Source organism: Rhagoletis zephyria, unplaced genomic scaffold, assembly GCF_001687245.7.
Source record: "Rhagoletis zephyria isolate East Lansing unplaced genomic scaffold, Rhagoletis_zephyria_1.1 Rzeph_scaffold_01023, whole genome shotgun sequence".
NCBI classification, from domain to species: domain Eukaryota; kingdom Metazoa; phylum Arthropoda; class Insecta; order Diptera; family Tephritidae; genus Rhagoletis; species Rhagoletis zephyria.
In genome coordinates, this window is record NW_016158107.1 from 108,974 (window position 1) to 134,310 (window position 25,337).

Below are 25,337 nucleotides of genomic sequence, written 5' to 3' on the forward strand. Positions count from 1 at the left end.
TGATTACAAACATGTGGCTGCTACTTAAATTAATTTAATGCTCAAAAATTTATATCATCAAAACAATGTCATCTCTGAATGCAAGGCATGTGTACACAAATTTTCCCATAAATAACTGATTATACAATTAATTGTATGTATTTATTAGATTACCTGCATTTCGTGTGTCCGCATGTGTCTGTATGTCTCTGTGTTTATGTGTATGTGTGATCTATTCCCAGTGGGAATTAGGAGCACGTAATAATACCTTATTAGCAACTTACTCTTCACCTGGCAGTCATTACCATTTCCCTGCCGAACGTCCCTTACTTTTACAAAGGCATGGCCGCCTTATGTAAGTAGGAATTTAGAATGTACATTTGGTATCAGACATACTTCTGAGCCGCTATACAAAGTAAGTTACGTGTAATGCAGAGCAGTCGCTCGGAGTAGTTCGGTGCTTGGAAATAACTTCGGCTGCACGTTATTTTGCAACTGACAACGTAATGTGTCTTCGGAGGTGTTCATTTTGCCCTTTACTAGTAGATGACATTAGCCATGATGACAATTTTGGTACTAAAAACTGAAAGAAAACATGGCTTACCTCGGAAGGTGCTTACCTATTTTCCCAGTGGTTTTGTTTGCTTATTTATGTATTTGTTGTCATTATTATCAGCTACCCTGCAGGAAATGGGACTAGTTTGTAGCTAACTATTAACTAACTAGCAGTCGACTAGTGGTAAATATTTATTAACTAATTTCTTTGGCCGTAACTAACTACTTTTGAAGGGCGATGGCCGCAGAATAGTGTGAAATGGTNTCTCTGTTTCTCATTCTCCCTTCTCCTTCAATCACTTCAATTCATCTCAACTTAATGGATAGCGCAAATTTTCAATTCCATTTCACAGATTAGTCGCAGCCATCGGCGATACGTACGGCGGCGCTTTGCTCTTACACATGTTGACATCCACCATTATGTTGACGTTGTTGGCATATCAGGCCACCAAGATCACCGGCGTCAATGTTTACGCATTCACGGTCATCGGTTACTTGGGCTATGCATTGGCGCAGGTATTTCATTTCTGCATATTTGGCAATCGGCTGATTGAAGAGGTGAGTAGACAAAGTGAAAATAGAAATGAGAAAAAAGACGTATGAGTAGAATTCGTCACTCAGGTAGGACAAAAGGTGTGAATCATTGCAGATAGTATCAAAAATTGTGAATACGAATGCGATTTATTGGAGTAATTAGTTGAAGTTTATCACTTAATAAATATTTATTTCTAAAAGAAAATGTTCACACCTATCAATGAGTCGGGAATAAAAATTCGCCGCTCTGAAGATAGAATCTATTCATAATGCCGAAAGTATATAGCCAGCGGAAGGTGATAAAGCTGGTATGAAACTAAAAAGAAAATAAAAAGATCACTAGTATGGAAGATATAACGGATGCCTTTACTGTGAAAAAAAATTCATATCTACTTATTCCATAGTAGTATCTCTTTTTTTTGTAAATCAATAAAGAAAAGAAAATTAAAAAATTAAAGAAGTTCAATGCCTTCATACACGGCATTGAATCAGGTAAATACAATTTTGCCCGGCTTTTTTGGTTCGTAAATCAGTCCAAATTTCATGAAGATTCCTTAAAAATCCTGATAGGAGTCCTGTACGGGCGAACGCCAAATATTTGCGTTTCTCCCTAAATCGAAAAGACCAAATCTCCCTAAATTCGCAAAGATCCACACCAATTTAAGTTGTTACTTTCAAGCTAGCAATTGCTTTTTTGGTCATTTTGAGAGTGTTTACTTTTATATGTCTGCAGAGAAGAAGCAGACACGCGAAAGCGGTGCCATGGTCTAATGGACCAAACTTCGTAGAAAGTACTGAAAACTTCTAAGTAGGGAGTTGAAAATTCGAAAAAAGAGGCTTGGTACGAAATTCATGTCGTACAAAATGGATTCGGGAGGTAAGTTTACACGTCAAAATTACTGTGGATGGCACAACGCCGAAGTCGGTTTGTTTTCAAACCTGACTGGTTACGAAAATGAGTAAAAAAAAAACAAATGTGTGTGGTGATCCCACAATTATGTTCAACTTAATCTTAATCTTATTGTTAATCTTAATCTAAATCTTATTCTTAATCTTAATCTTAATTGTAACCTTAACTCCTAATCTAAATCTTAATTTACATTTTAATCTTAAGTTTAATCTGAAACTCAATCTTAATTTTAATCTTATTCTTAGTTTTTTTCTTAATCTTAATCATAATCCTTATTTTAATCCTAATCTTAATCTTAACCTTAATCTCAATCTTAATCTGAATCTTAAGTTTAAACTTAATATTAATCTCAGTCTTAATTTAAATCTTAGTCTTAATCTTAATCTTAATCTTAATCTTAATCTTAACATTGCTCTATATCTTTTTCTCAATCCCAATCCTAAACTCAGTCTTAATACTAATAATAATCTTAATCTACTATATGAAGGAGTCTGGCAATCTGCCGGCTGTGTAAGATATTCAGGTCGATTCTGAACAGGAACTCCCTGGGAGTTTTCTCTCTAATCCCCTTCCTCCTATCTTGAATAAAAATTCCCTGCGGATTTTTTATATTAAATGGCGCAGAGTTGAGCTGTCAAAAAAGTATCAAACAGCTCTTGCGAAGTTTGAATTTTCTGCTTCCAAATTTTCGGGAAAATGTTACTTCCTGAGAGTTAATTATTGGAGGATTTCTTTCTCGGGAGAAACAAATTCCCGGAGAACAAATGCCCTGGAAGTATTCAGAATTGGACTGATTTACTTCAATAAGATCAAAAGTAACCCGGCTTTTATTGTGTGCCTCATAAAATCAAATGAATATTATTCTACTTACGTCGGTTTTGAAGTCTTAAAGCACTCTCGAATTTTCGAATAGCAGATTAATTCTTGACGCACGCAGAAAAGCTAAGGCAGCTAGCACGACGGAAGAAATCATCGGACTAAACCGATAAATCGTATGGTGTGTGTTGACTGGTGAGGGAATCCTTCCGCCATTCTATGTCGCTCTATACCTTGGCAGCGGATACCAGTGTCGGAGAGAAGTTGAAGGAATTCATCCACCACTAAGTTTCACAGAAGAGGGGATAAAATCCCTCCCTGAGGGCAGCCCTTTTTTGTTTGTAATTGTAACACGTTGTGACCTACCTCTGTCTCAGCAATATTTGAACGCAGCAGCAGCAGCCAGCCAATTGTAGATCCCTGCTCAACTGCTCACTGATCAAATGCTCAAAAAGCGGTTATTTACTCATATAGCCAGGTAGCACTCCTAGCTATGCCATCTACTCAAACAAAGCAGCTACGCTCGGTGACTTAGTCAATGCCCATCTTTATTGCCTGGGCTCACGACCATGGGAACATAGAAAGCAATAAGAGAGCAGATGAGTTGGCCAAGACGGGAGTTTCTTCGGAAGGGCCAGTAGCGGTGGTACTGGGTTACAAACAGAAATCCACCTGCACTTTCTTAAAATAGCAAGGAAAAGGTGGTCATAGATCCAGACTTGTTAGATGTTGTGTAAGATTTGGCCTGACAAGCGCAGTAATAGTACAGTTGAGCTGCTAAATAGGGTAATGGCCGCTAGGAAGAAATGTAGAATGGAAACGAAATATGCCAAAGATGCGGGCTAAAGGAGAGCGAGCAACAGTATTTAATTTCCTGTGCGAATGTGTAGGTCTGACTAGATTAAAATAAATAACTTTCGGAAACACATAATGAATCAGCTGCCAGATTTTTCTAATATTAAATACAAAAACAGATATGCACAAATTCTTAAGCGGCTCAAAGTCGTTTTTTTTACTGTAAAATTGTTTGAAAGGTAGGCTAAGGTACGAGTAGAGGAAAATTTTCCAGGAGAAGTGCAGCAAAATAGCGCTCTTATGTGATTATTGATTCCTGAGAGGCAACTTGTGAGGCACTACAATCAATCAACCAATTTAGGGGGTAAAAGCAGTTTCACGGAATTTCTTAGATTCGACATCGTAGTAGAAAAATTGTTTAAGCAATTGTAAACCATCTCTTGCTGAGCAACTTGAGGAAATTTATCTCATATTGTAGTATGAGTAAGCGGTGGACAAAAGCAGCGCTGAAAAACGAAATTCAAAAAACAATAAAGTAAAAATCACCATGTAGCAAAAGTTTAGTAAACTAATGCAATCTAAAAAAAAAAAGTATGTACAAAACCAAAACATTGAGCTTTGCAAAAATTGCGCAAAAAGATAGGCCAAAAAAAAATAAATAAAGCACGGAAATGCACTCGAAACACTTCCGTTTTCGATGTTGCTTTCTGCACTTGTATACAGTACGCCAAGTTACAACTTTAAAAAATTTTTTCTTTACTACAACTGGGAATTTTTTATTTTCCGCACCAGTGAGCGATTGCAAGTTTTTGAAAAACAAGAAACTAAAATGTCATCGGCGTAAATTCCCTCAGCTGTGGCGCGAGCAGTCAGTGGCCTTCTTTTTACTCGCTAACAAACAACTCCCGTTGACCTTTTCTCAACCGCCCTCGCTGGCATTCAACTTTGATACACTTTCGGATTGCAAGTTTTTCCAAAACTTTCTCTTTTGCAATTTTTCATTCTACATTTTCTCAACGCATCCTCTATACATTTTCCGTTCTTATTCACCCACAGAGCTCATCCGTTATGGAGGCAGCCTACTCTTGCCACTGGTATGATGGCTCCGAGGAGGCAAAGACTTTTGTGCAGATCGTTTGTCAGCAGTGCCAAAAGGCGATGTCCATATCGGGAGCGAAGTTCTTTACCGTCTCGTTGGATTTGTTTGCATCGGTATGTATGCACATATATAAGTAAATATGTGAATAAATCTATGTATAAATAGCATGTGCATGCCACTGTTATTGTTGAATGTATTTGTTCTCCTTGCGGTTGCTGGGTGTAGAGCAACCACCCACCGGTGCATTTATTGTTGCATTGAATTTGTGGTTGTTTGCTGTGGTTGCTGCTGCAGCAAAGTGTCGCCAAGTGGCCACAAAATTTGCCCACATACACAAACTCACACTCACACATAGCTACGATATTTTTACTTGCTGGCGTGCGAGCTTTTTACAGGTCCTATCCTGCCGCTGGCTTGTTTGTCGCCGAACAAAGTGGCCATTTACCATTTGCACACGAAATATGCGACATTTATCTTCAATGGCATTTTGTTTTTTTACATCTATTTTTTATTTTACTTGCATTTTGCAGCATCTCTTCCGTTTCGATTCGAATCATCATTTTAAATCACTAACAGCATCGCCACTTTTCTTCTTCCTTTCAAAGGTTCTTGGCGCTGTTGTCACCTATTTCATGGTGCTGGTACAATTGAAATGAAGCACTGAAGTTTGTGGCATAAACAATATCACCGACAAGCCTAACAAATCATATCATTTAACAAAAACAACAACAATAAAAGAGAGCGATGAAGAAGGGCAGTTGCAGAAGGGTGTGCCAGCGAGCCAGCGTTAGCAGTCGCCTGGAAAATCGGCGCAATATGTGGTGGACTCATTCACGCTGTGTAGCCGTTCCTCCAACAACAAAACACAACAGAAGAACTGTATACGACGTTGGCGAGAGACTAGAAGCCAAATTTAAAATTTTTTTCTTTCNAGCCAGCGTTAGCAGTCGCCTGGAAAATCGGCGCAATATGTGGTGGACTCGTTCACGCTGTGTAGCCGTTCCTCCAACAACAAAACACAACAGGAGAACTGTATACGACGTTGGCGAGAGACTAGAAGGCGAATTTAAAATTTTTTTCTTTCTTTTTTTATCTCTCCCAAGAATAAATGCAGCAGGAAATGGGTCCTTCTTTGTGCCAGCGGGAAAATTCATTTTTTGCTGCAATGTGTGTTGCCTTTAGTTTGTTTAATATATGTACATGAGTGTAAGATATGCATAAAGAGATGCCAAGTTGTTATAGATATGTATACTTGCTGGGCATTGTTGTTAACTATTATTTATGACATTTGTAAACAACTTTTCTATTTTACGTACATATCTTCTGCGGTTTGAACATAAAATGCTTCATAAGTGTGTGTATTATTAATTCCAATTTTTATGTATTTTTAAATTTACTCAAACAATCTTGTTGTTTTTTTGTGCAAAACTGCACATACATATCGTACCGATTGCAAACATTTACCTACGCAAGCACAGCTAGCAATACTTATTAACTTTAGTGAAAAGTACAATAAAGAAAGTAGTGAGTCACTTGAAGATCAATGATTATAAAAGTTGTGTTTTGATTAGAAACAAATAATAATTACAATTCATTTGATTGAAATAAGCTATTTTTATAATTCGAGTATCGTAGATAAGTACAAAACCTTTAACAGCTTTGCAGTTTTAATATTGGCACTGCAGTGGTAGCAATGATTCACACATGCTTATCTTTCAACAAATTTTTAATTAAGCAAAATTTATTAGACGAACGGCTCTATTTTGTATCAATGACAAATTCTTGTCACAGTGTTTTTTACGGAAAGATATATGAAAAAGTTTAAATTTGTCGGTAAAAAAATGTTTGCCACCGATACAGGATTGGCTTATTATCAAGCATGCACACACTTGAAGGAAAAAGTGGGCATAAATACATTTGTGGCAGTTTCATTGCACTACGGATGTATGTTTTTATTAATTTATAAATTTTGTATGCATTTTGGGTCATTGGAAAAAGGGACATAAATTTATTTATTTATTTATTGAAGTGAAACTTCTTTAGCGGCGGGTGCTTTGTTGCGAGTAAATTGGCAAATTCAACGGAAATTGCACACGGAAATGGTGCAATGGAAATGATGCCACGGAAATGGTGCAACGGAAATGGTTGGGGCTGAAACAAGTGCTTCTTGAGTGTATGCACATGGTATGAATTTAACAAAAGCTTGCTAATAAATTGCTAATTGTGTTATTCTTTAATAACACTTAGAAAAAGGCCAATACAAGAATGAAAGTAAAAGGCGCTACGCACATAGATAAAGGAAAGGATAAAGGCAAAGGAAAAAATAAAAACAAAACAAAGATGCGTACAGATAAATGCAAAAATGAATATCAATGTAAATTTAAATACTTTACTTATATATATATGTATATAAGGGGAAAAGTGAAGGGGAATATGTAGATGAAGAAAAAGATAAACACAAAGATAAATAAAAAGAAAAAGATGAGGATGAGGATACCGATAAAAGTAAAGATGAAGATAGAGGAAGAAAGATTAAAATAAATGTAATTATAGAGAAAAGGATATAGATGGAGAAACAGAGACTCAATCTGTGAACTATTTTGGGATTTTAGAGATTTTCGGGATTCTCGGGACATCGATATAAAAATCGATATTTTTATCGCTTTTATTATCGATTTTTTATAGAAATTTTTATCGATATTGTTATCGATTTTATTGTCGATACTTTTGTCGAAGTTGCTATCGATATATTTATCGATTTTGTTATCGATTTTGTTATATTATTTTTATAGGTTTTCCAATCGATTTTGCTACCTATATTATTACGGAATTTTCTATAGAAGTTTTTATTGAATTGTATGTATATTGGTTGAGACAAAATAGATATGTAACGTAAGTTTTACTTCTCCAGTGTGGCCCAGGCGCACTTACTTTTTTAATTTATTTATTTATTTATTTATTTATTTATTTATTTACTAGCTTTTACCCGCGGGTTTCACCCCACGTCTTTAAACAAACGCATTTATATAAACCTTAACTTAAGCATCTACAACAGATATGACTTCATATAAAATTTCAAATTCGTGCGATGTATGTTTCCGAAGTTATAGCTGAAACAAAATTCCACGCCTATGGGAGGTGCCACGCCCCCTTTTACAAACTCATATAGTATATAAACCGTAAGCACCTACCATAGATATGTTTGCATACCAAATTTTAAGTTCATGTGACTTATGGTTCCGAAGTTATGGCTGATTAAAAATTCCACGCCTATCGGATGTGCCCCGCTGCTTTTTACAAACTTCTTCTGCCGCTGTTAAGAAAAAAAACCGTTTTCTATATTTTTTTGATGTTGCTTTGACTAGGGCTTGAACCCAGGCATTGTGGAGTGGAAGCGCGCACTGCTTACCACTACACCACAGCGGCCGACAAAAGTTCCTTACAGACTAGTAAATGTAAGATAGTTTAACTCTGGGCTAACATTTTAAATACGGACATATTTTTTTTTTAAGACATAATTTATCGTCAAAAAAATTATCGACATAAATTTAAGGTTAATTTAAAGTTGGAGACTAATTTTTAGTCAATCAAAGACAATTTGGCTTAAAAGAGAGAACCGAACATTATGTTTTGGTCATTAAAAAATTGGACATAAATAGATGTTTGATATGTTGAAAACTGCAAGTGATATGTATTTGGGTAAGTTAAAAAATTTACATAAGTTTTGGCCATTTGAAATCTAAACCTAAAATATTTGTCGTTTGAAACTAAATATAAATTGACGGTCATTTTAAACCGAGACACATATTCTTGGTCCGTTTAAAAACTAGATGGTCTTTAATGAACTGCATGTTTATATTTAAGGATTTACTTATAAAACGGTCATACATTTTTTTGGGCATTTGAAATCCAAATATAAACTTTTGTAATTTCAAACTGGACATGAATTTATGGTCATTTTAAACCGTGGCATACATTTCTGTCCATTTAAAAACGGACAAACATTTTTAGTCCATTTAAAAACTGGACATAAATTTATGATCATTTTAAACATGTAGATAAATTTTAATTTAATAAAGATCAATATTAACGTTGACGATGAAAATGTGAATAAAAAACTTACTTAAAGGTGAGGCCTGGACATGATTTTTTGGTCATTTAAAAATTTTAAATAAATGTTATATATTTTGGAAACTGCAAATAATATTTCGGAAAGTTGAAACATGTATGGTCGTTGGAAAATGTAACATAAATTTGTTGGTCATTTGCAACATAACCATAGTTTGTGACATTTAAAATTGGACATAAGTGAAATCGGTCACTTCAGATCGGGACATATAAATTTAATAATAATGCATTTATAATCATTTTAAAATTGTATATAAATATTTGGTTGTTCACACCAAAAAAAAACATTTTAAATTAATCTTTGATTATCCGACAGGGAAGGTATATTATGTATTTATTTTGGAACGATTTTTCGTATCCCCTTTTCGAATCTGGCTTGGAAATAAACCAGTTTCTACATGTTACCATTTTCGAAATTATTTTTCATTCCAAAATGCATTGTAAATAGATTCAGCCCAAGCGTATGGCTAAAATCTGGCTTTAAAGTAAAACCTGGACATATTTTTAATTACGTAATTTAAAGTTTCGAAAAAGATATTTGATGATTTAAAAAACTGAACCTAATTTTTTAGAATGTAGTGGAGTATGGTAATTCTTCTGAGTTAGGATATACAGATATGCAATTGGAATGTGCGGACCCTCCATAAGAAAATTGCTTGAATATAAATGAAGGATTGTCCCGTTCAATACAAAGCTGGCATCACCAGTATTCCGGATAAACGTTAAATGTGACACATTACATTAAGTATGCAGCCCTAAGGTGGCTAACAGACCCACTTTGATTTTTTTTGGAGAAAACGGCCGTGTATTTGAACTATCTCGCCCTATCTCTCACGAAATCTTTTTTAAGGGCAAAGTATTTAGGTTAGGTTAGGTTATTCTGGCTGGCTGACCATCCCAAATAGACGGGTAGGTTCCTAGGATACCAGATGGAGGTAGAAAGCTAGTTAAGTATATTCGAAGTATGTACATATCATTGAGGATGTTAAGGCTTTCTGAGAATTTCAGTAGTGCAGAAACAAATTCGTTTGTAATCGAAGCTTTGCTCGATGCTATGCTCGTCGCTCCACTATGCGTTTAGGCTTCCTCAACCTAACCGGGTCGGACAAATAAGAAAAACAGCCATAATTTCTAATATTTTCATGCGACAAACCTTCCATGCTCGATTCTTTACTCCCTTTTTGCATCGAATTGTATATGCTTGTGGTTGCTGTGAAAGCCGACCTCCTCGTCTATCTTCGAGTGAAAGAAATAGTGGAGGATCTTCTATTGTAGCCTGCAATTGAAAAAAAAACACATTGCCTGTAAGTGTTTTTTTAGACTTGGAATTAGCACCGGCCTCTCATAATTTGACAGTAGTCTATTAATAGATCCTAGTTGCTAGTAAGGGTATTTCAAAAAATCACCGCCTTGTCAACACTTGCAACTCCAATTACAGTAATAATGCGATCAGAATACAATCAAAAAACGTAAACTTTGATTCCAATCTACCAACACGGTAAAAAGTCATTAATGACGAATACTAATCACTCACTCATATGATGAAATAAGTACATCAAACCGATAAAAAAAATCAATCGTGTCGCACCGAACGTTATTGAAGTAAATAAAAATAAAAAGATATAATAAAATTACGCCGCATATAACCTTGAAATCTAAGTTGAACCTTTAACTTATCTTTAAAAGTCTGTACATATACAATAAAAATTCAGTGCATTGCCGAAGTAGCGATTAATATTTAATAGGAAAATTGATAACATGGGCAATCGCAGTTTTTGATTGCCGGTATTTTTCTTCTATGGCGGTACTTAATTTCTGAGTTCATATCACAGGAAATACGTATATAATATTACACTTTTTCTCCTATGCAACGATGAAGTTTTAAAGAGATTTCTACAATACTTTTATAAAAAGCATGGTATTTGCCTGCTTGAATCATTGTCTCCAGGACACTGGGTCATTACTCTATGTGCGCCAGACGGGTACACAGATTTTAAATGTATATTCATCTTTTCGTTTGGCGCTTCAACCGCCTAATCTATTTTGACCGAGTTCAATTTGATCCAAACGAAAATGCCAAGTCAACCCAAGCCTTTCTCCACTCGGCCTTTCCAGCGCAGAAAAGGCTTTCCTCATCCTCTACTTTTCTAGCGGTCTCCGAGTTAAATATTTTCAAGGGTGGAGCGGTTGTGTCTATTTGTATGACATGACCGAACCAGCGAAGTCGTGGTATTTTTACTCAATGCACTATGCCATCCCCTCGCAAAACTTATAGAGCTAATCGTTCTATCGCCTGCGGTATTCGCCGTCGCAACGAGCAATGGTCCATGCTTCTAGGACACATACCAGCAGAGAAGACTTTACTTCTTAATTGCCTACTCAACCCAAAATAACAATTGTTGGCTAGTGATTCTCTGTTGGGATTCAAGGCTGACATTATTACCCACGTCAACGTTGGTTCCCAAATAAACACACTTATCTATTTTCCCGATATTACAACTGCCAACAATGAGTGGGTACCGAGGCGGTAATGAGCTATTTAACTAATTATTTTATGATATGAGATTGTTAGATTATGTTAGGAAGGCGCGTACGAATGAGTTATACTTCGACTCGGAGGCAGTCTTGCCCAATGTGAGTGCCAGAAGGAGGCACATTATTCTAACGGAAATTATTTCATATATACTAGCAAAAGCTCAGCTTGCTTCTCGTCGGTCGATAGGAACTTTGGCGTTGACCAATACAAAAATAGCGCTGAAAAGCAAAAACGGCTTGTTAAGTAAAAATTATTGATTTAAATTGAAACGATTTCCTATTGTTAGTTTAATATTTGTTAAACCCTTTTCCATTAAGCTATGGAGCTGTGATATTTTCACCTAAGCTATCTTCCACAAATTGAGAAGACATGGTCCTAAATCCCTAAGACGCCTTTTCTGGAGAGCTGTGCTTTCACAGATGAATCGACTACAACTTCTGCAGGGAGAGCTTGTGGGTATACGCTATTGATGGAGCATTGGTGCTTACTGCAGATTTTTTTTACTGTCAATAATTCGGCAGCTATTGAGTATCGGTCATAAGCATCTTGAGATCTCACAGTCGTTCCGATTGAACCATAGTTCATTAGTTACGGCTGTGAGTTATTATTCCAGCCTCCTTAGTAGGGAGTTATCTGCTTCACTAATTTGCATTTGCAAGCCATATATATCTCGTCGGCTGTGTTGTTCCCTTCAATTTTGCTATGTCCAAGAATCCAACAGAGAGCCATTTTGGCGTGACTCAGTGAAGCCAGCGATGCACGATATTTCCAAAATTATTTCGACTTTACTACCTTGGAACTTAAGGTTTCGAATGCCGTCTGGCTGTCAAGAAATATAGTGACGTCCACGCTCTTGCGGATTACAAATACCTAGTATATTCCCCATGACAGAAGTGGGACTTATCACCATTATCCACAATATAAACACCAGATCCTGACCCAGGGACAGTTTTGGAGCCATGAGTAAATATTCGGCAAATGCGAGCCCGTGCTCCGTATTGAGATTAAGTCAGCATTCAGCCTCAGGGAACTTAACCTCTCTGAATATGCTTAGCAAAGATAAAGGTATTCACACACCTATACGATTCTGTCGGTGCGAATCTGTTCCGACAAAATTTACAACAATGCCGACCACACACTTATACATACGATTTTGCTGCAGCGATTTATTCGAACAATCACAGTTCTTCTTTTGGTCATACCGAAATCGCAAACTCCGCGTTTTGAGAATGAAAAAGTCAATTACAATATTACAATAGTAGACTAAAATTGAACGTAAGAAAACAAAACATATTTGATGTAGATTCGTTGCGATAGAATCGCATAGGTGTGTGGATGCCTTAATGGTGGCGTATAATTCTGAGGCATTTAAAAGATACTCGTGTCTCGTGACACCAGCAGTCTTCGCCTAACGCTGTTCAAGGCTATCAGATTTCCCACACTATTGATTGGGAGTCTGCGCCACCATACCACTGAGGCATAACAGATAAAGGATCTGTTTATTGAAGTGTAGAACCAGATTATATCCCTTGGGGACAGACCCCACGTTTTACCAAAGACCTGTTTACATAGCCAAAATTCAGCCACCGCTTAAAGCTTTCTATCTAGGATTAGACCTAATACTTAACTCCGGAAAAGGTCTGAGACTGCTGAGACTTCCTTAAGGGCAAGAAGAATAGGGCCGTCCAACCTTCTACTTCTAGTGAAGAGCACAACACTAGTTTTGGTTTGGTTAGCGGACAACCCATTCTAACTATGCAAAGTGTCAATCATATTCAGTGTTCTTTGCACTCTCGTGCAAGCAACTGGTAGAGACGAGCCCATAATAAGGCAGGCCTAATCATTTGCATAATCTCGGTCGTGGAAGCGAGAATCATTTAGACAATAAGGGATTCAATTACCAAGCACCAGGACAAAGGGGAAAACGTGCCGCCTGGAGTCCCTATGAACTCACACGTGACACATTGACCTTGGTATGTGACCTCTTTCTGCCTGAATCCTAATGACTCTCTACGCAAGTGTTCATCGAATCCAGTTTACCAGCACATCATCTAAGAACTCCCTACGGCTGAGTCGCACATGCTAACCGAAGGTAGCGTTATGAAGGAAGTCATGCCAATTGATCTGAAGCTCCCGGCGGCCTGTGATGTAGTGATTATCACTATTTCGCAGGCTCTGGGTTCGAGCCTAAGTTTCTATTATTTTTGTTATGTTCTTTTTTTGTAAAAGAAAAAAGCGTTTATAACAGCGCTCGCCCCTGGACGTCGGCGTAAAACTTCAGGTACCTTCCAAATGTGTGACAACATCAACCACAAATCAGAGAAGAAACTCGGCCAAACATTAAGATATTGTAAAAAGGGCAACGTCTACTAGTATCCATGATAGTGTGTTGTGGCTGCCAACAGAAGCTGAACAACTTTTTTGAGTAGAATTGGTATGATACCATACTGATAATGGTAATAGCAGCGAAACTTGGCAACAGCGACCAGGGCAAATTTATACAAGGTGGTAGAAAGAATACGAAAACAACAATCCCATTTATATTATATTACGGGTGTTATATCAAAAGCGCCGTTCGTCCCAAAGATTACACTCATTGTGTTTTTGCCTTAGACGGGTATGCTGTCAAATCAGTAAAATCAAAAATGAAATGTGTATACATGGCAGTATAAATGAACCTTCATTTCCATTTAACACGCATGGTTTCTCACCCGTATGCGTATGCGTACCTTAATCATGCACTTGTACTACTGCTGTATGCATATGGCTGTATTAATGTTTCAAACATACAAAAATGCATTAATGGAACAGTATTAATGCATTCTTATAAGATATGTATCCCCATATGTAAATGCTACTTCTCTGATACATTTTAATATATGGGGACATACAAAAAAGTAGCACTTACATATGCAAATCCATATCTTGTAAAAGTCCGTTTGTGCTGAAAATAGTATCGCACAACACGTCCGTTCACTAAAATTTTTGTACAAGACTGAAAATATTACAAAAATTCCACTTCAAATTTATCAAGAAATGTACTTAAAACAACGACAACGTACATTCGCTTGCAATTCGCTGGAATTTGAATTTATTCGTGGAAATTCATGACTGCGCATGAACTGTTCACACTAATTCTCTCATATAGCAAGCATTCTTCACGAATGCATACAACCGATTTCTACTGGGAATATATGCTATCGTATTCTGTAACTACTTTTCCATGCATATGTGGAATCTCCATCTCGCCAGCTAGGCTACTTAGAAAGTTATAGACCATAATATTTTTGGGAAACCAAGGTTAACATAACAATCTTAATGTTGCACTCTTTTGCGTTTTTCGTATAATGGACTTTTTTCTTAGAAAACTTCCTCGCGTATTTTGCCATGCTTTTCAATGTTTGAAAAGCAGCAGTCAAAAAAGATGCAATAAAACTCCTCTTTTAAACATTTTGCTGCGTAATATTATTTGAGGGAGCACATCCGAAGAATATAGCAACTACGTAAAGGAAATAGCAAGAATGATGATGCTTTCTCGCTTTATGTTCCGTCATTCGGCTATCTAGCACAAAATTTTAAATGGTTAACTTTCAAATAAAGTAGTATCAAATCAATATAACATGGCAATTTTGGCAAACGCCAAAGACAAAAATCCTTCGTAAAACAATTGTCAATTCCGGAAACTATCTTGAAATCTATTTACTGTCTTTCGAAAGACTAATTGAAATGTGTGCTAAGGAGGAGGTCTCAGCGTTAGACTGTTCGCCTTTAGCAACAAGATTTTTTAAAATTAAATAAAATTAGAAAATATATCGCTACCTTAAAGTGAAAAGGGGCCAAGTCCATGTTTCTTTTAAAAAGAGTAGTTACGTCTACTAAATATGTTTTTCTCAAGACATGGTTGGTGTTGAGTGAAATATTTTCAGCTCACTTTTTTCTGGGTGTACAGTTTTACGTCCACTTCGAACGGCGATAGTATTTTTATGAGAAGCTGTTTTTCATAGCAGAAATTCACTCGGGGGCTTGCCCTTGCCTGCCGAGGGGCGTCCGTTATTAGAAAAACCACTTTTTTGAAAAATTTAAATTTTTTAAGCACCGGATTTTCATAATTAAAGAATTGGGATTTTCAAGAGACCGCACCACAGAAAGAGCCTAGGGACCCATACATGCTAAAACCGACACTGCCTCCGAGTGTATTTCTGACATGAAATATAGCTTCTCATAAACACACAATCGCCATTCTAATATCCTTTAAAACCAAAATAGTTTTAACTCTGAATAAAGTGGCATTTTCATACAAATTTCCTGTTTATAAAGCAGCTATTTATTTTTTATGAATTTTGGTATAACACTTTGGTCAAAATTTTTCGAGAATATATTTAGATTTACATGAGCTGATCCAATTTTAAAGTACTCTAAAATATCAATCTGTATTTGGATTCCGTTGACAAAAGTTTTAAAAATTTTTATACAGATCTTTTAAGCTTAAACTCTTCCACTAATTTTTTGGAAAGAAAATTTTAAACGCCAATTTTACTTATAAACAACTCGTTTATTATTACCAAATTGTTTCAAGTCACATAAATCTTAATAAATGTTATAGTTCCGATGAAAACCCAGCACCGATTTTTTGTGAGGCAGCCTAATGTACATGTAGGCAAAAATTTTCCAAGTAGCATGTATTCTATGAATTCCAATTCCAAACAGCCTCCTTCAAAGTAAGTAAAAGAAAAGCAATACAGTATTTGCTTACCTGCGAGGCAATAAAATAAAACAGAGAACAAATATTAGCTAAGTGAAATACAAGTAGCGCGCAGTTCAACGAAGTTGGTGTGTTTACGGAGTGTACAAATGAAGTATATACATATGTACATTAGGGTGGCCCTTATTTCGAAAAGAGCTCGGATTCTCGGTGTCACCCCCTAGCAATATGTGAAACGCCTTAAGACTAAACTATACCAAGTTTTAGGTCAACCAATAAAGATTTAGAAGAGGTGTCTCGAAGCGCTCAAAGTTTCCCGTGTATTTTATATGGCGAAAAAGATATTTTTCGTAGAAATAGTAAAGAATCCTTGAAAATAAATATTTTTCAATCTCCAAACTCTTTTTCTCTTCAGGAGACTTCCAGAAAAAATAACCAATTGTTTATTTAAAAGTTTATTAATATAAACAATTTTGTATGGTTTCCCCAAAAACCCCTAAAAATGCAATGAGGGGACTCATCGTTAATATTAAACAAATTTTAAATTGATTTAGATTGAAAAATATTGCTTTTCAAGGATTCTATACAATTTAGTTGTATCGTCATATAAAATACATGAGAAACTTTGAGCGCTTTGAGCCACCTCTAAATCTTTTTTGATTGACCTAAAACTTTGTATAGTTTAGTTTTTAGGCTATTCACACATTTCTAGGGGGTGAGATCGAGAATCCAAACACTTTTATTTTTCTCCATATAACTCAGAGCCATCCTAATGTACATAATACTTATGCATTTATGTACACGAAAATATATAATTAACTAGAGTGTTTGTAGGTGCTATGTTCGATTAGAAGTGAAGTGTATGTAACGCAGATTTGAATAGTAATTTGACAACATCTTTCACTGTACCACTCAATTCCTAGAAACAACAATTCGATATTACAATAGCGTATCATAAATAACCATAAACAAATCTAGTGCACCTGTACTCTGTGTTTACTCGTACCTACATACATACATACATACGAGTGAGCGCAAATGCTGCCGGAAGTCTACGCTGCGTATGAGTCACTTATTTGCTCTGTAAACAATTTTTTTGTATGGCAAGCCAATATTTTTTACACATTTCTTATCAAAAACAAATATACATACATGGTTAATTTGTACTTGGTTTGCTTGTTATTGGTGTAGACTTTACAAGGTTGGCGACGAAGGAGTTAATGAGGAATTATGTGTTTCAACTTTATACATAAATATTTATCTTATCAGTGATATCATGTTTGTCGCTAGCTCTAGTCAGACAATTTATCGTTGAAGGGAAATCGAAAATATTTGTTGTTTTCAATAGACGCGTATGTATGGTTGGATGTAAAGCTAGAAAAGTATGCACTTTAATTATTTGTAAAATCTGCGACTTTATTTGATATTTTTTTATGACCTAGAGCTTTTGAAGAATTGCGCCTTAAAAGGGTATGGAATATTTTCGCCTTTTACTTACCGAAATAATGTTGTTAAAGAAGTAGGTCTAATTTTGTTAACCCTTTAAGGCACAAGCGCAAAGATCGCAAATTAAGAAACCAAAGAAAATTGCAGGCCGTTAATTTTTATTCCCATAAAATAATGGAAAAAGAATAAATACAAATATTTTGTTTATTATTTTTTTGTCTGGAACTTAAACTACTAAATACGAGTAAACACTAAAATCTTTTAATATTTTTTATTTAGTATTTGTTGTTTTTTTTTTGTTTTGTTACGAAGACAAAACAATATAAACACTGAAAAAGAATGATAACGTTTTTTCAATACCGCTGCAATTTTCTTGCTTTCTAAAATATGATTTTCTTGTGGCTTTTAAAAATTTAAATATTTAATTTTGAGCAAGAGTTGCCTAATATGGTTATGTTTGCGCTTAATTTTTTTTTGGCAGTGATAACAAAATGAAATGTTACGGGATTTTTTGGCTATTGGGTATCTTACGAGATTGTAAGTTCGTCATTTTTCTGAAATTTTTGGGACAGTTTCTTATTTTTCGGAAACTTTCGAAATTTTTTTTTATTTTTTGGGTCCTTTAGGCATTTGTCGGTACTTTTTCGGTAACTTTCGAGATTTTTCGTCACCTTTCGGGGATTTTCGGGGCGATGGCAAACCACCGAGTGTATTTCTGCCATGAAAAACACCTTCTCATAAAAATACAATCGTCGTTCGGAGTCCGCTTTGTGTGACAACATCAAGGCGCACGCCACAAATCGGAAGAGAAGCTCGGCCAAGCACTAACATATGTGGAAGCGCCAATCTATTATTATTATTATTATAATTTCAAATAAATGCACAAATAGGTATTTATTTTGAAGTCACTTGCAGACTTCTTCTAATGACGTGTATTTGTTCTTATAAGCCAATTTTTAAGCTCTTTTAGTTTAACAAACAGAATCTAAAGAAAAATATGATATTTAGAGAAATATTTGGTGTAATTAAGAAGTAGAATAAGAACGTTATTTAATTAATTTAAAATTTAATTTACATAAATATACCCATAGACTAGCTCTTGCTTCTGATTAGTTCAAAAACTTCAGCGTAGCGTAAACAACCGCAAAAATCAAAGACAGCACGGAGGCATGAGACGCAGCCGAATTTCGTTGGTAGCAACTGTAATTAAAAAAAAAAAACACACATACGTTTTCCAAAATAGGTACCCTTTTAGTTCCAAAAAAAATATATAACTAGCTACAAAGCGCTAATACTTACGCGGCACTCTGAGTTACAGCAGTCAAATTGGAGAAATTCGTATAGTTGCTATTCACCATCGCGGCGTACGTGGACAGTATGCCGCTGGTGACCGCTCTTTGCCTTGTTAGAATGGCGCCAAATGAGCTGTTCGTTGTATTGGAATAGCCGCAGATGAACGCAACATTTGTGTAATCGGTCATAACCACTTTCACTGTGACATTCTGATTTGCCTGTGGAAGGTAGTAAAAACCGCCAGGTGGTGCGATGAAAGTCGATTGAGCGCTCAAATTCGTTGTAAGCGGAGTAATCGTTGAATTCAATAGAGGATAGGTGCTGGTTGCGTTGCTGTACAAAGCGCTAGAATTGCTCGAAGAGGTTATGCTGAAGGAAAAGGCGGTGCCGTTTGTAGTAATATTCAGGCCAACACAACTCGCCGCGCTTGCCGGACTGCGGCTTGCCTCGAACCAAATCCCAGTGAACTGCAGAAGAATATAGATTTAATGAGCGAGTTATTTTATGGTTGCGTGAAGACTTGATATGTATGCAAGTAAAGGATGACATCACTTAAAATAAAATGGAATAAAGTTAAATTGAGTAGAATCAATTATACTTTGATCTTAACAACAAAGCCTAGAAGCAATGAATAACTTACATCAGGCACCACGACAGCCGAGAATGCTTCTTATTCCTATTTAAAAAATCAACTTCTCATCGGCCGGATATAATTAAATGAGCGGTATCATCGCCTAATCTCTTCGTACCGCTGCGGAAGAAGTGGTTGGCTAAGTACTACCCACTAAGCAGGAACAATTGGTATAGCGAAGTGTGACAAGTTGCTGCAGCAAAGTCACGCTCCAGCTAATTGCCCTACTAACGGCTATTGAACGATGCCGAGAGACGGGGAGGGAATGAGATATATAAAATGCGGTGCAGAAAAACATGAATGCGAAGAGCTTGACAAGTTGGTAGACAGGAATGCAGAAATGTGACGCGAAAAGTATATCAGCAAAAGAATCAACAATCAAACGGTTTCAAGACTAGACCTGCTTCTTTCCAAGATGCAGAAAATAAAGGTGGCGACTCGCGCTCTTTGCTGACACCCTCTTCGTCGATTTGACAGTAGCCTCTCATTTGCTGACGTCATACAATACTTTATCGCACCAGGAATGAAAATGAAATTTTCTAATTGTACCCATTTAAATTTTTGATAGAGAGTGGAGAACGTCTTCCTTAATTACCATATCTAATTTTGACGCCACATCAAACAATCTTCGTATTAAAAATGGCCTTAGAAGGAATCTCTTTAAGACAAAACCATGCTTAACCTAAACATATTAACGCAAAGAAGAGAGGCTACTGAACAAATCGCCTACATTTAATTAAAAAGTATTCCCGTTTCAATTGTACCTAAAATGGTGTGAATGTACCGAATATACGTTGAACTCAAAAATGCCAAATTTTACATCACTAAATATGTATTAACACAAATATTTTCAGCCAATTAAAAAGCTGATCCCTCTCTCAAAGCAAACAATTAACACTCTGCAAATCTATGATGAAGACCGTCCCTTTAGACGGCATGGGAGGACAACAAGATGAGGGGCGTCGACGAACGCGACAGAAGGGTCAAGTGCCACAGGACCTGTTCATAATTACAGAACAATTTTGCTTGTTACCGAATATTTTGTAACCAGCAAATTTTGTTACCAAATATTGACACTGCTTCTTGTAATCGCTATTTTAGGTACTTTGGTAACGTTCAGTAATTCAGCTATGCAATTTTGTAGAAATTTTAGTGTTGCCTACATCACGGGACAATATTTTGCTACCTGCTCATGAGTTGGAAACAAAATTTTCAGATGCAAGATTGCACCGAATACAAAAAGGGTTTAAAAAATTTACAGGAACTTTATTTTCTGGTAACACAATTATTGTTAAAATTGGCGTAGCTTCGGAAAGGAGAGACGGAAAGTCGAATTTGTTGGTCCCAAAGAAACGTTTGCAATGCAAATAAGGACAAGATAAAAGTTGTATTAATTAGAAACTTGATAAATAAATCATAAAATTCAATAAGGAAATAAAACGACAAATTAAAAAAAAGTTAAATTAAATTAAATAAAGTAAAATAAAATTAAATAAAAATATAATTGAAACAAGATAAATGNTTTGTTACCAAATATTGACACTGCTTCTTGTAATCGCTATTTTAGGTACTTTGGTAACGTTCAGTAATTCAGCTATGCAATTTTGTAGAAATTTTAGTGTTGCCTACATCACGGGACAATATTTTGTTACCTGCTCATGAGTTGGAAACAAAATTTTCAGATGCAAGAGTGCACCGAGTACAAAAAGGGTTTAAGGGTTTGTTGGTCCCAAAGAAACGTTTGCAATGCAAATAAGGACAAGATAAAAGTTGTATTAATTAGAAACTTGATAAATAAATCATAAAATTCAATAAGGAAATAAAACGACAAATTAAAAAAAAGTTAAATTAAATTAAATAAAGTAAAATAAAAATAAATAAAAAAATAATTGAAACAAGATAAATAGTATATTAAAAATAAATTGAATTAAATTATAATACAAAAATAAAACAAAGAAAGGATACAACCTAAAATATAGTAAACAAAAATAAAGTAAAAGGAAATAATATAAAAACAAGAAAAAATTCAAATAAAATAACAAATACTGATGGTTTTAGCGACCTTTCTACTTCTAATTTAGTATTTTGCCGGCTCGAGGTCAATTTTAAAATTTTTTATGAAAACTCAAGTTTTTTGGTGTTTGTTTCCGACATATTTCGATTACGCTTCGGTAACCGTCCTCAGGGCAAATTAATTTACACGTCCGCACTATTTGACGTGGAGTTTGGTACTAAATATTTTAAAATTGACCTCGAGCCGGCAAAATACNGCCATCTTCAGTGTCATTTTTCGTTCTGCATAATTTTTGTTGGTTGCTCGTATTTATACGCCANAAAATAAATAAAAAAATAATTGAAACAAGATAAATAGTATATTAAAAATAAATTGAATTAAATTATAATACAAAAATAAAACAAAGAAAGGATACAACCTAAAATATAGTAAACAAAAATAAAGTAAAAGGAAATAATATAAAAACAAGAAAAAATTCAAATAAAATAACAAATACTGATGGTTTTAGCGACCTTTCTACTTCNCAAATTTGACAAGGGATGACGGAAATTCGTTCCATAATACATCATAAAAGGAAATAATATAAAAACAAGAAAAAATTCAAATAAAATAACAAATACTGATGGTTTTAGCGACCTTTCTACTTCTAATTTAGTATTTTGCCGGCTCGAGGTCAATTTTAAAATTTTTTATGAAAACTCAAGTTTTTTGGTGTTTGTTTCCGACATATTTCGATTACGCTTCGGTAACCGTCCTCAGGGCAAATTAATTTACACGTCCGCACTATTTGACGTGGAGTTTGGTACTAAATATTTTAAAATTGACCTCGAGCCGGCAAAATACGAAATTAAAATAATAAATTTTAAGAATTTTTACAAAAAATTTAAAAAAAAATAAATAAAATGCAATAAATTAAAATAAACCAAAATGTAACAAGAGAAAAATATATATGAAATTAAAAAAAAAATACCACAAAAAAATAAAACTTCATAAAACAATAAAAGATAAAACCATACACAATTAAATAACTATTTAAAATAAAATAAAGCAAAATCAAGGAAAACAACTAACATAAAAAAATAAAACGGAATAAAATATAAGCAATTAAAGTAAAATGTAATGAAATAAAAGAAAAGAAAATGAAATAAAATAAAATAAAAAAATTTATAATATGTAATATACTAAAATAAAATAAATTAAAACCAAACAAAATAAAATATAATAAAATCAAAGTAAAATTAAACTTAATCAAAATTTAACTAAATTAAGGAATTCGAAGTCATCGTAAATAAATCTCTCTAATACCGTTATCTTAATTTATAGGAAGACAGTGCCAGAGTTCATTTAAATTTTACTCTCAACCGATGACCTAAAGCCTTTGAGAGTCTGTTTTGTGAGTTTTTTTTTTTATTCATACCGTTTCTTAATTAATCCTCGTTATCATTACAGGCACTGAAAATGGCATTAAATGCAGCGATTTTTATATTTATATATCATGCAAAATCGTAATTTTGTGATTTTTTTTTTTATAAAAAAATACTCGTTTGATTTTGTTTTGTTTATTTTTTCGATCGTTTNGAATTTTTACAAAAAATTTGAAAAAAAATAAATAAAATGCAATAAATTAAAATAAACCAAAATGTAACAAGAGAAAAATATATATGAAATTAAAAAAAAAATACCACAAAAAAATAAAACTTCATAAAACAATAAAAGATAAAACCATACACAATTAAATAACTATTTAAAATAAAATAAAGCAAAATCAAGGAAAACAACTAACATAAAAAAATAAAACGGAATAAAATATAAGCAATTAAAGTAAAATGTAATGAAATAAAAGAAAAGAAAATGAAATAAAATAAAATAAAAAAATTTATAATATGTAATATACTAAAATAAAATAAATTAAAACCAAACAAAATAAAATATAATAAAATCAAAGTAAAATTAAACTTAATCAAAATTTAACTAAATTAAGGAATTCGAAGTCATCGTAAATAAATCTCTCTAATACCGTTATCTTAATTTATAGGAAGACAGTGCCAGAGTTCATTTAAATTTTACTCTCAACCGATGACCTAAAGCCTTTGAGAGTCTGTTTTGTGAGCTTTTTTTTTATTCATACCGTTTCTTAATTGTTCCTCGTTATCATTACAGGCACTGAAAATGGCATTAAGNGTTTTTTTTTTTATTCATACCGTTTCTTAATTAATCCTCGTTATCATTACAGGCACTGAAAATGGCATTAAATGCAGCGATTTTTATATTTATATATCATGCAAAATCGTAATTTTGTGATTTTTTTTTTTATAAAAAAATACTCGTTTGATTTTGTTTTGTTTATTTTTTCGATCGTTTTTAACCGTTATAGAAACCTAAAGTAACGAGGATAAAAATAATGTATTAGCAATTTTTTAGCACCAGTCAATTAAAAAATTGTATTATTCATTTAAATATTTCAACTTTTTTGGCGAAAAGGAATTTGTATGTACGCCAGATTTGTGAATTTGTCTGATTTTTTTTCCTTTTCACATTAAAAATATACTTAAAAATTGTTTTGTGATTTTTCTTCTATGCTGTTTTGAATTTCCACTATCTCCTTCTGCTTAAAAGAACTTTAGCACTGCTTCCTTTTCATTAAAAATATTAATTCGTATTTTTTAAACTTTTAATTAATCCTTTTTGCTTGTAAAACAAATTATCCTTAAATTATTTCGAGAACTTCAAATCAAAAGAACACTATAAATATTTATTCACTTATACATATATGTATGTATGTGTTTGCAATGCACTTGCATCATGTGACACTCACTGAACTGTTAAGATTGGTTAAACTCGTTGCATTCTGGCATGAAATTAGGCTGCTATTTTGTGCCATCACCGTACCGCTGCACAGGCAGAGTAAGGCCACTGTGACTACGTATTGTAAAAATTTATTCATTTTTAAGTTTCCTTTGGGGTTTTAGAAAAAGAACACAATTAATTTTTTTAACCCAAGCACTTTTATTTCTAAATACTTCTTTAAATTGTATTCAGCTGCGCGTTTCGTGGGGCTCGTTCGAGTGTTAAAACTAAACTAAATCACGGCAAATGTTCGATCATTTATATCATATCGTAATTGACATCTTCTGGCACATTTTATCGCCGACCTGGAAGCTTATTGCTAGGCTCAATGTTGTCATTAGGTAGGTAGATAAAAAATTCTTCCAGTCACAAAGGCGATGAGTAATGTTATGTGGCACGTTGGTGTTATCACTAATTGAATATTATATGTATATGTGTTTGTGGGTACAAGTGCAAATGTTTGCAGGGAAAAATATTAATACTCGTAATTACATGTGTACATATAGTAGATATGTATGTATGTATGAGTACTATATTCTGGAAATGTATGCATGTATATGTACATAAATTAACTCCCCCCCCCCTCCGCTGTGAAGGGAAATATGCATAGAAATATTAGTCGAGAGGTCTGGGTTTAATTTAAGCTAGGAAGGTTCCATCACCTTTTGTTTCTTTGCTAGAGCTTTTAAATTATTGAAAAAACCGCGATTTTTTGACAATTTGACTTCGTTTTTTCTTCAAAATCTGAAGCTATCAAAAAAGCTTTAACATTTGCCGTACCACAATTTTTTTTTATATTTTTCTTGGGCTGTGTGAAACATTGAAAAATGGGCAAAAATTCAGATTGCCGTTTTTTCTACAGAAATTTTCGTTTATGTGGTCTATAACATCCTTCGCTTGTCCAATGAATATCATCATGCATGTGCAGTAGACTGCGTCTTTCTTTTGCAACTTTGTCCTACAAAGCAAGACTTCCCTAGAAAGGTTCATTCGGTCATAAAACCGTGACCTGCGAAAAATTTTTAAAATGGGATAACGGAAAGAAGTGCCTC

General features: G+C 34.4%; 2 protein-coding genes across 5 annotated transcripts in view; one reads left to right on the forward strand and one right to left on the reverse strand.

The window, feature by feature from the left end:
- Orco (odorant receptor co-receptor) overlaps positions 1-5,607 on the forward strand; it is a 28,409-nt gene extending 22,802 nt beyond the window's left edge. For all 3 annotated transcript variants that reach the window (XM_017615457.1, XM_017615458.1, XM_017615460.1), the window contains 3 exons: positions 888-1,092; positions 4,646-4,801; positions 5,294-5,607. In XM_017615457.1, the coding sequence (XP_017470946.1) occupies positions 888-1,092; positions 4,646-4,801; positions 5,294-5,344 (412 nt within the window). In that variant the 3' untranslated portion in view covers positions 5,345-5,607. The remainder of the gene's footprint in view (positions 1-887; positions 1,093-4,645; positions 4,802-5,293) is intronic.
- Positions 5,608-18,393: 12,786 nt separating this feature from the next.
- Positions 18,394-24,540, reverse strand: LOC108362480 (uncharacterized). Of its 2 annotated transcripts, XM_017615462.1 has the most exons (4): positions 24,459-24,540; positions 24,254-24,401; positions 18,800-19,260; positions 18,394-18,700 (listed from the first exon to the last, which is right to left on the reverse strand). In XM_017615462.1, exons 2-4 carry the CDS (start codon positions 24,380-24,382, stop codon positions 18,610-18,612), a joined length of 681 nt encoding a protein of 226 aa, XP_017470951.1. In that variant the 5' UTR covers positions 24,383-24,401; positions 24,459-24,540; the 3' UTR covers positions 18,394-18,609. The 2 variants fall into 2 exon arrangements, with proteins under 2 accessions (XP_017470951.1, XP_017470950.1); XM_017615461.1 differs by having other exon boundaries at positions 24,254-24,523.
- Between the last annotated feature and the right edge of the window lie 797 nt (positions 24,541-25,337).

Bases quoted from the DNA above. Each gene is read 5' to 3' on its own strand.
- LOC108362480 (XM_017615462.1), bottom strand. From the start codon at position 24,382: ATGAATAAATTTTTACAATACGTAGTCACAGTGGCCTTACTCTGCCTG. The intron at 19,261-24,253 runs GTGAGTGTCACA...ATTCTTCTGCAG, and splicing joins TAACCAATCTTAACAGTTCA to TTCACTGGGATTTGGTTCGA. The intron at 18,701-18,799 runs GTAAGTATTAGC...TTTTAATTACAG, and splicing joins GCTGTAACTCAGAGTGCCGC to TTGCTACCAACGAAATTCGG.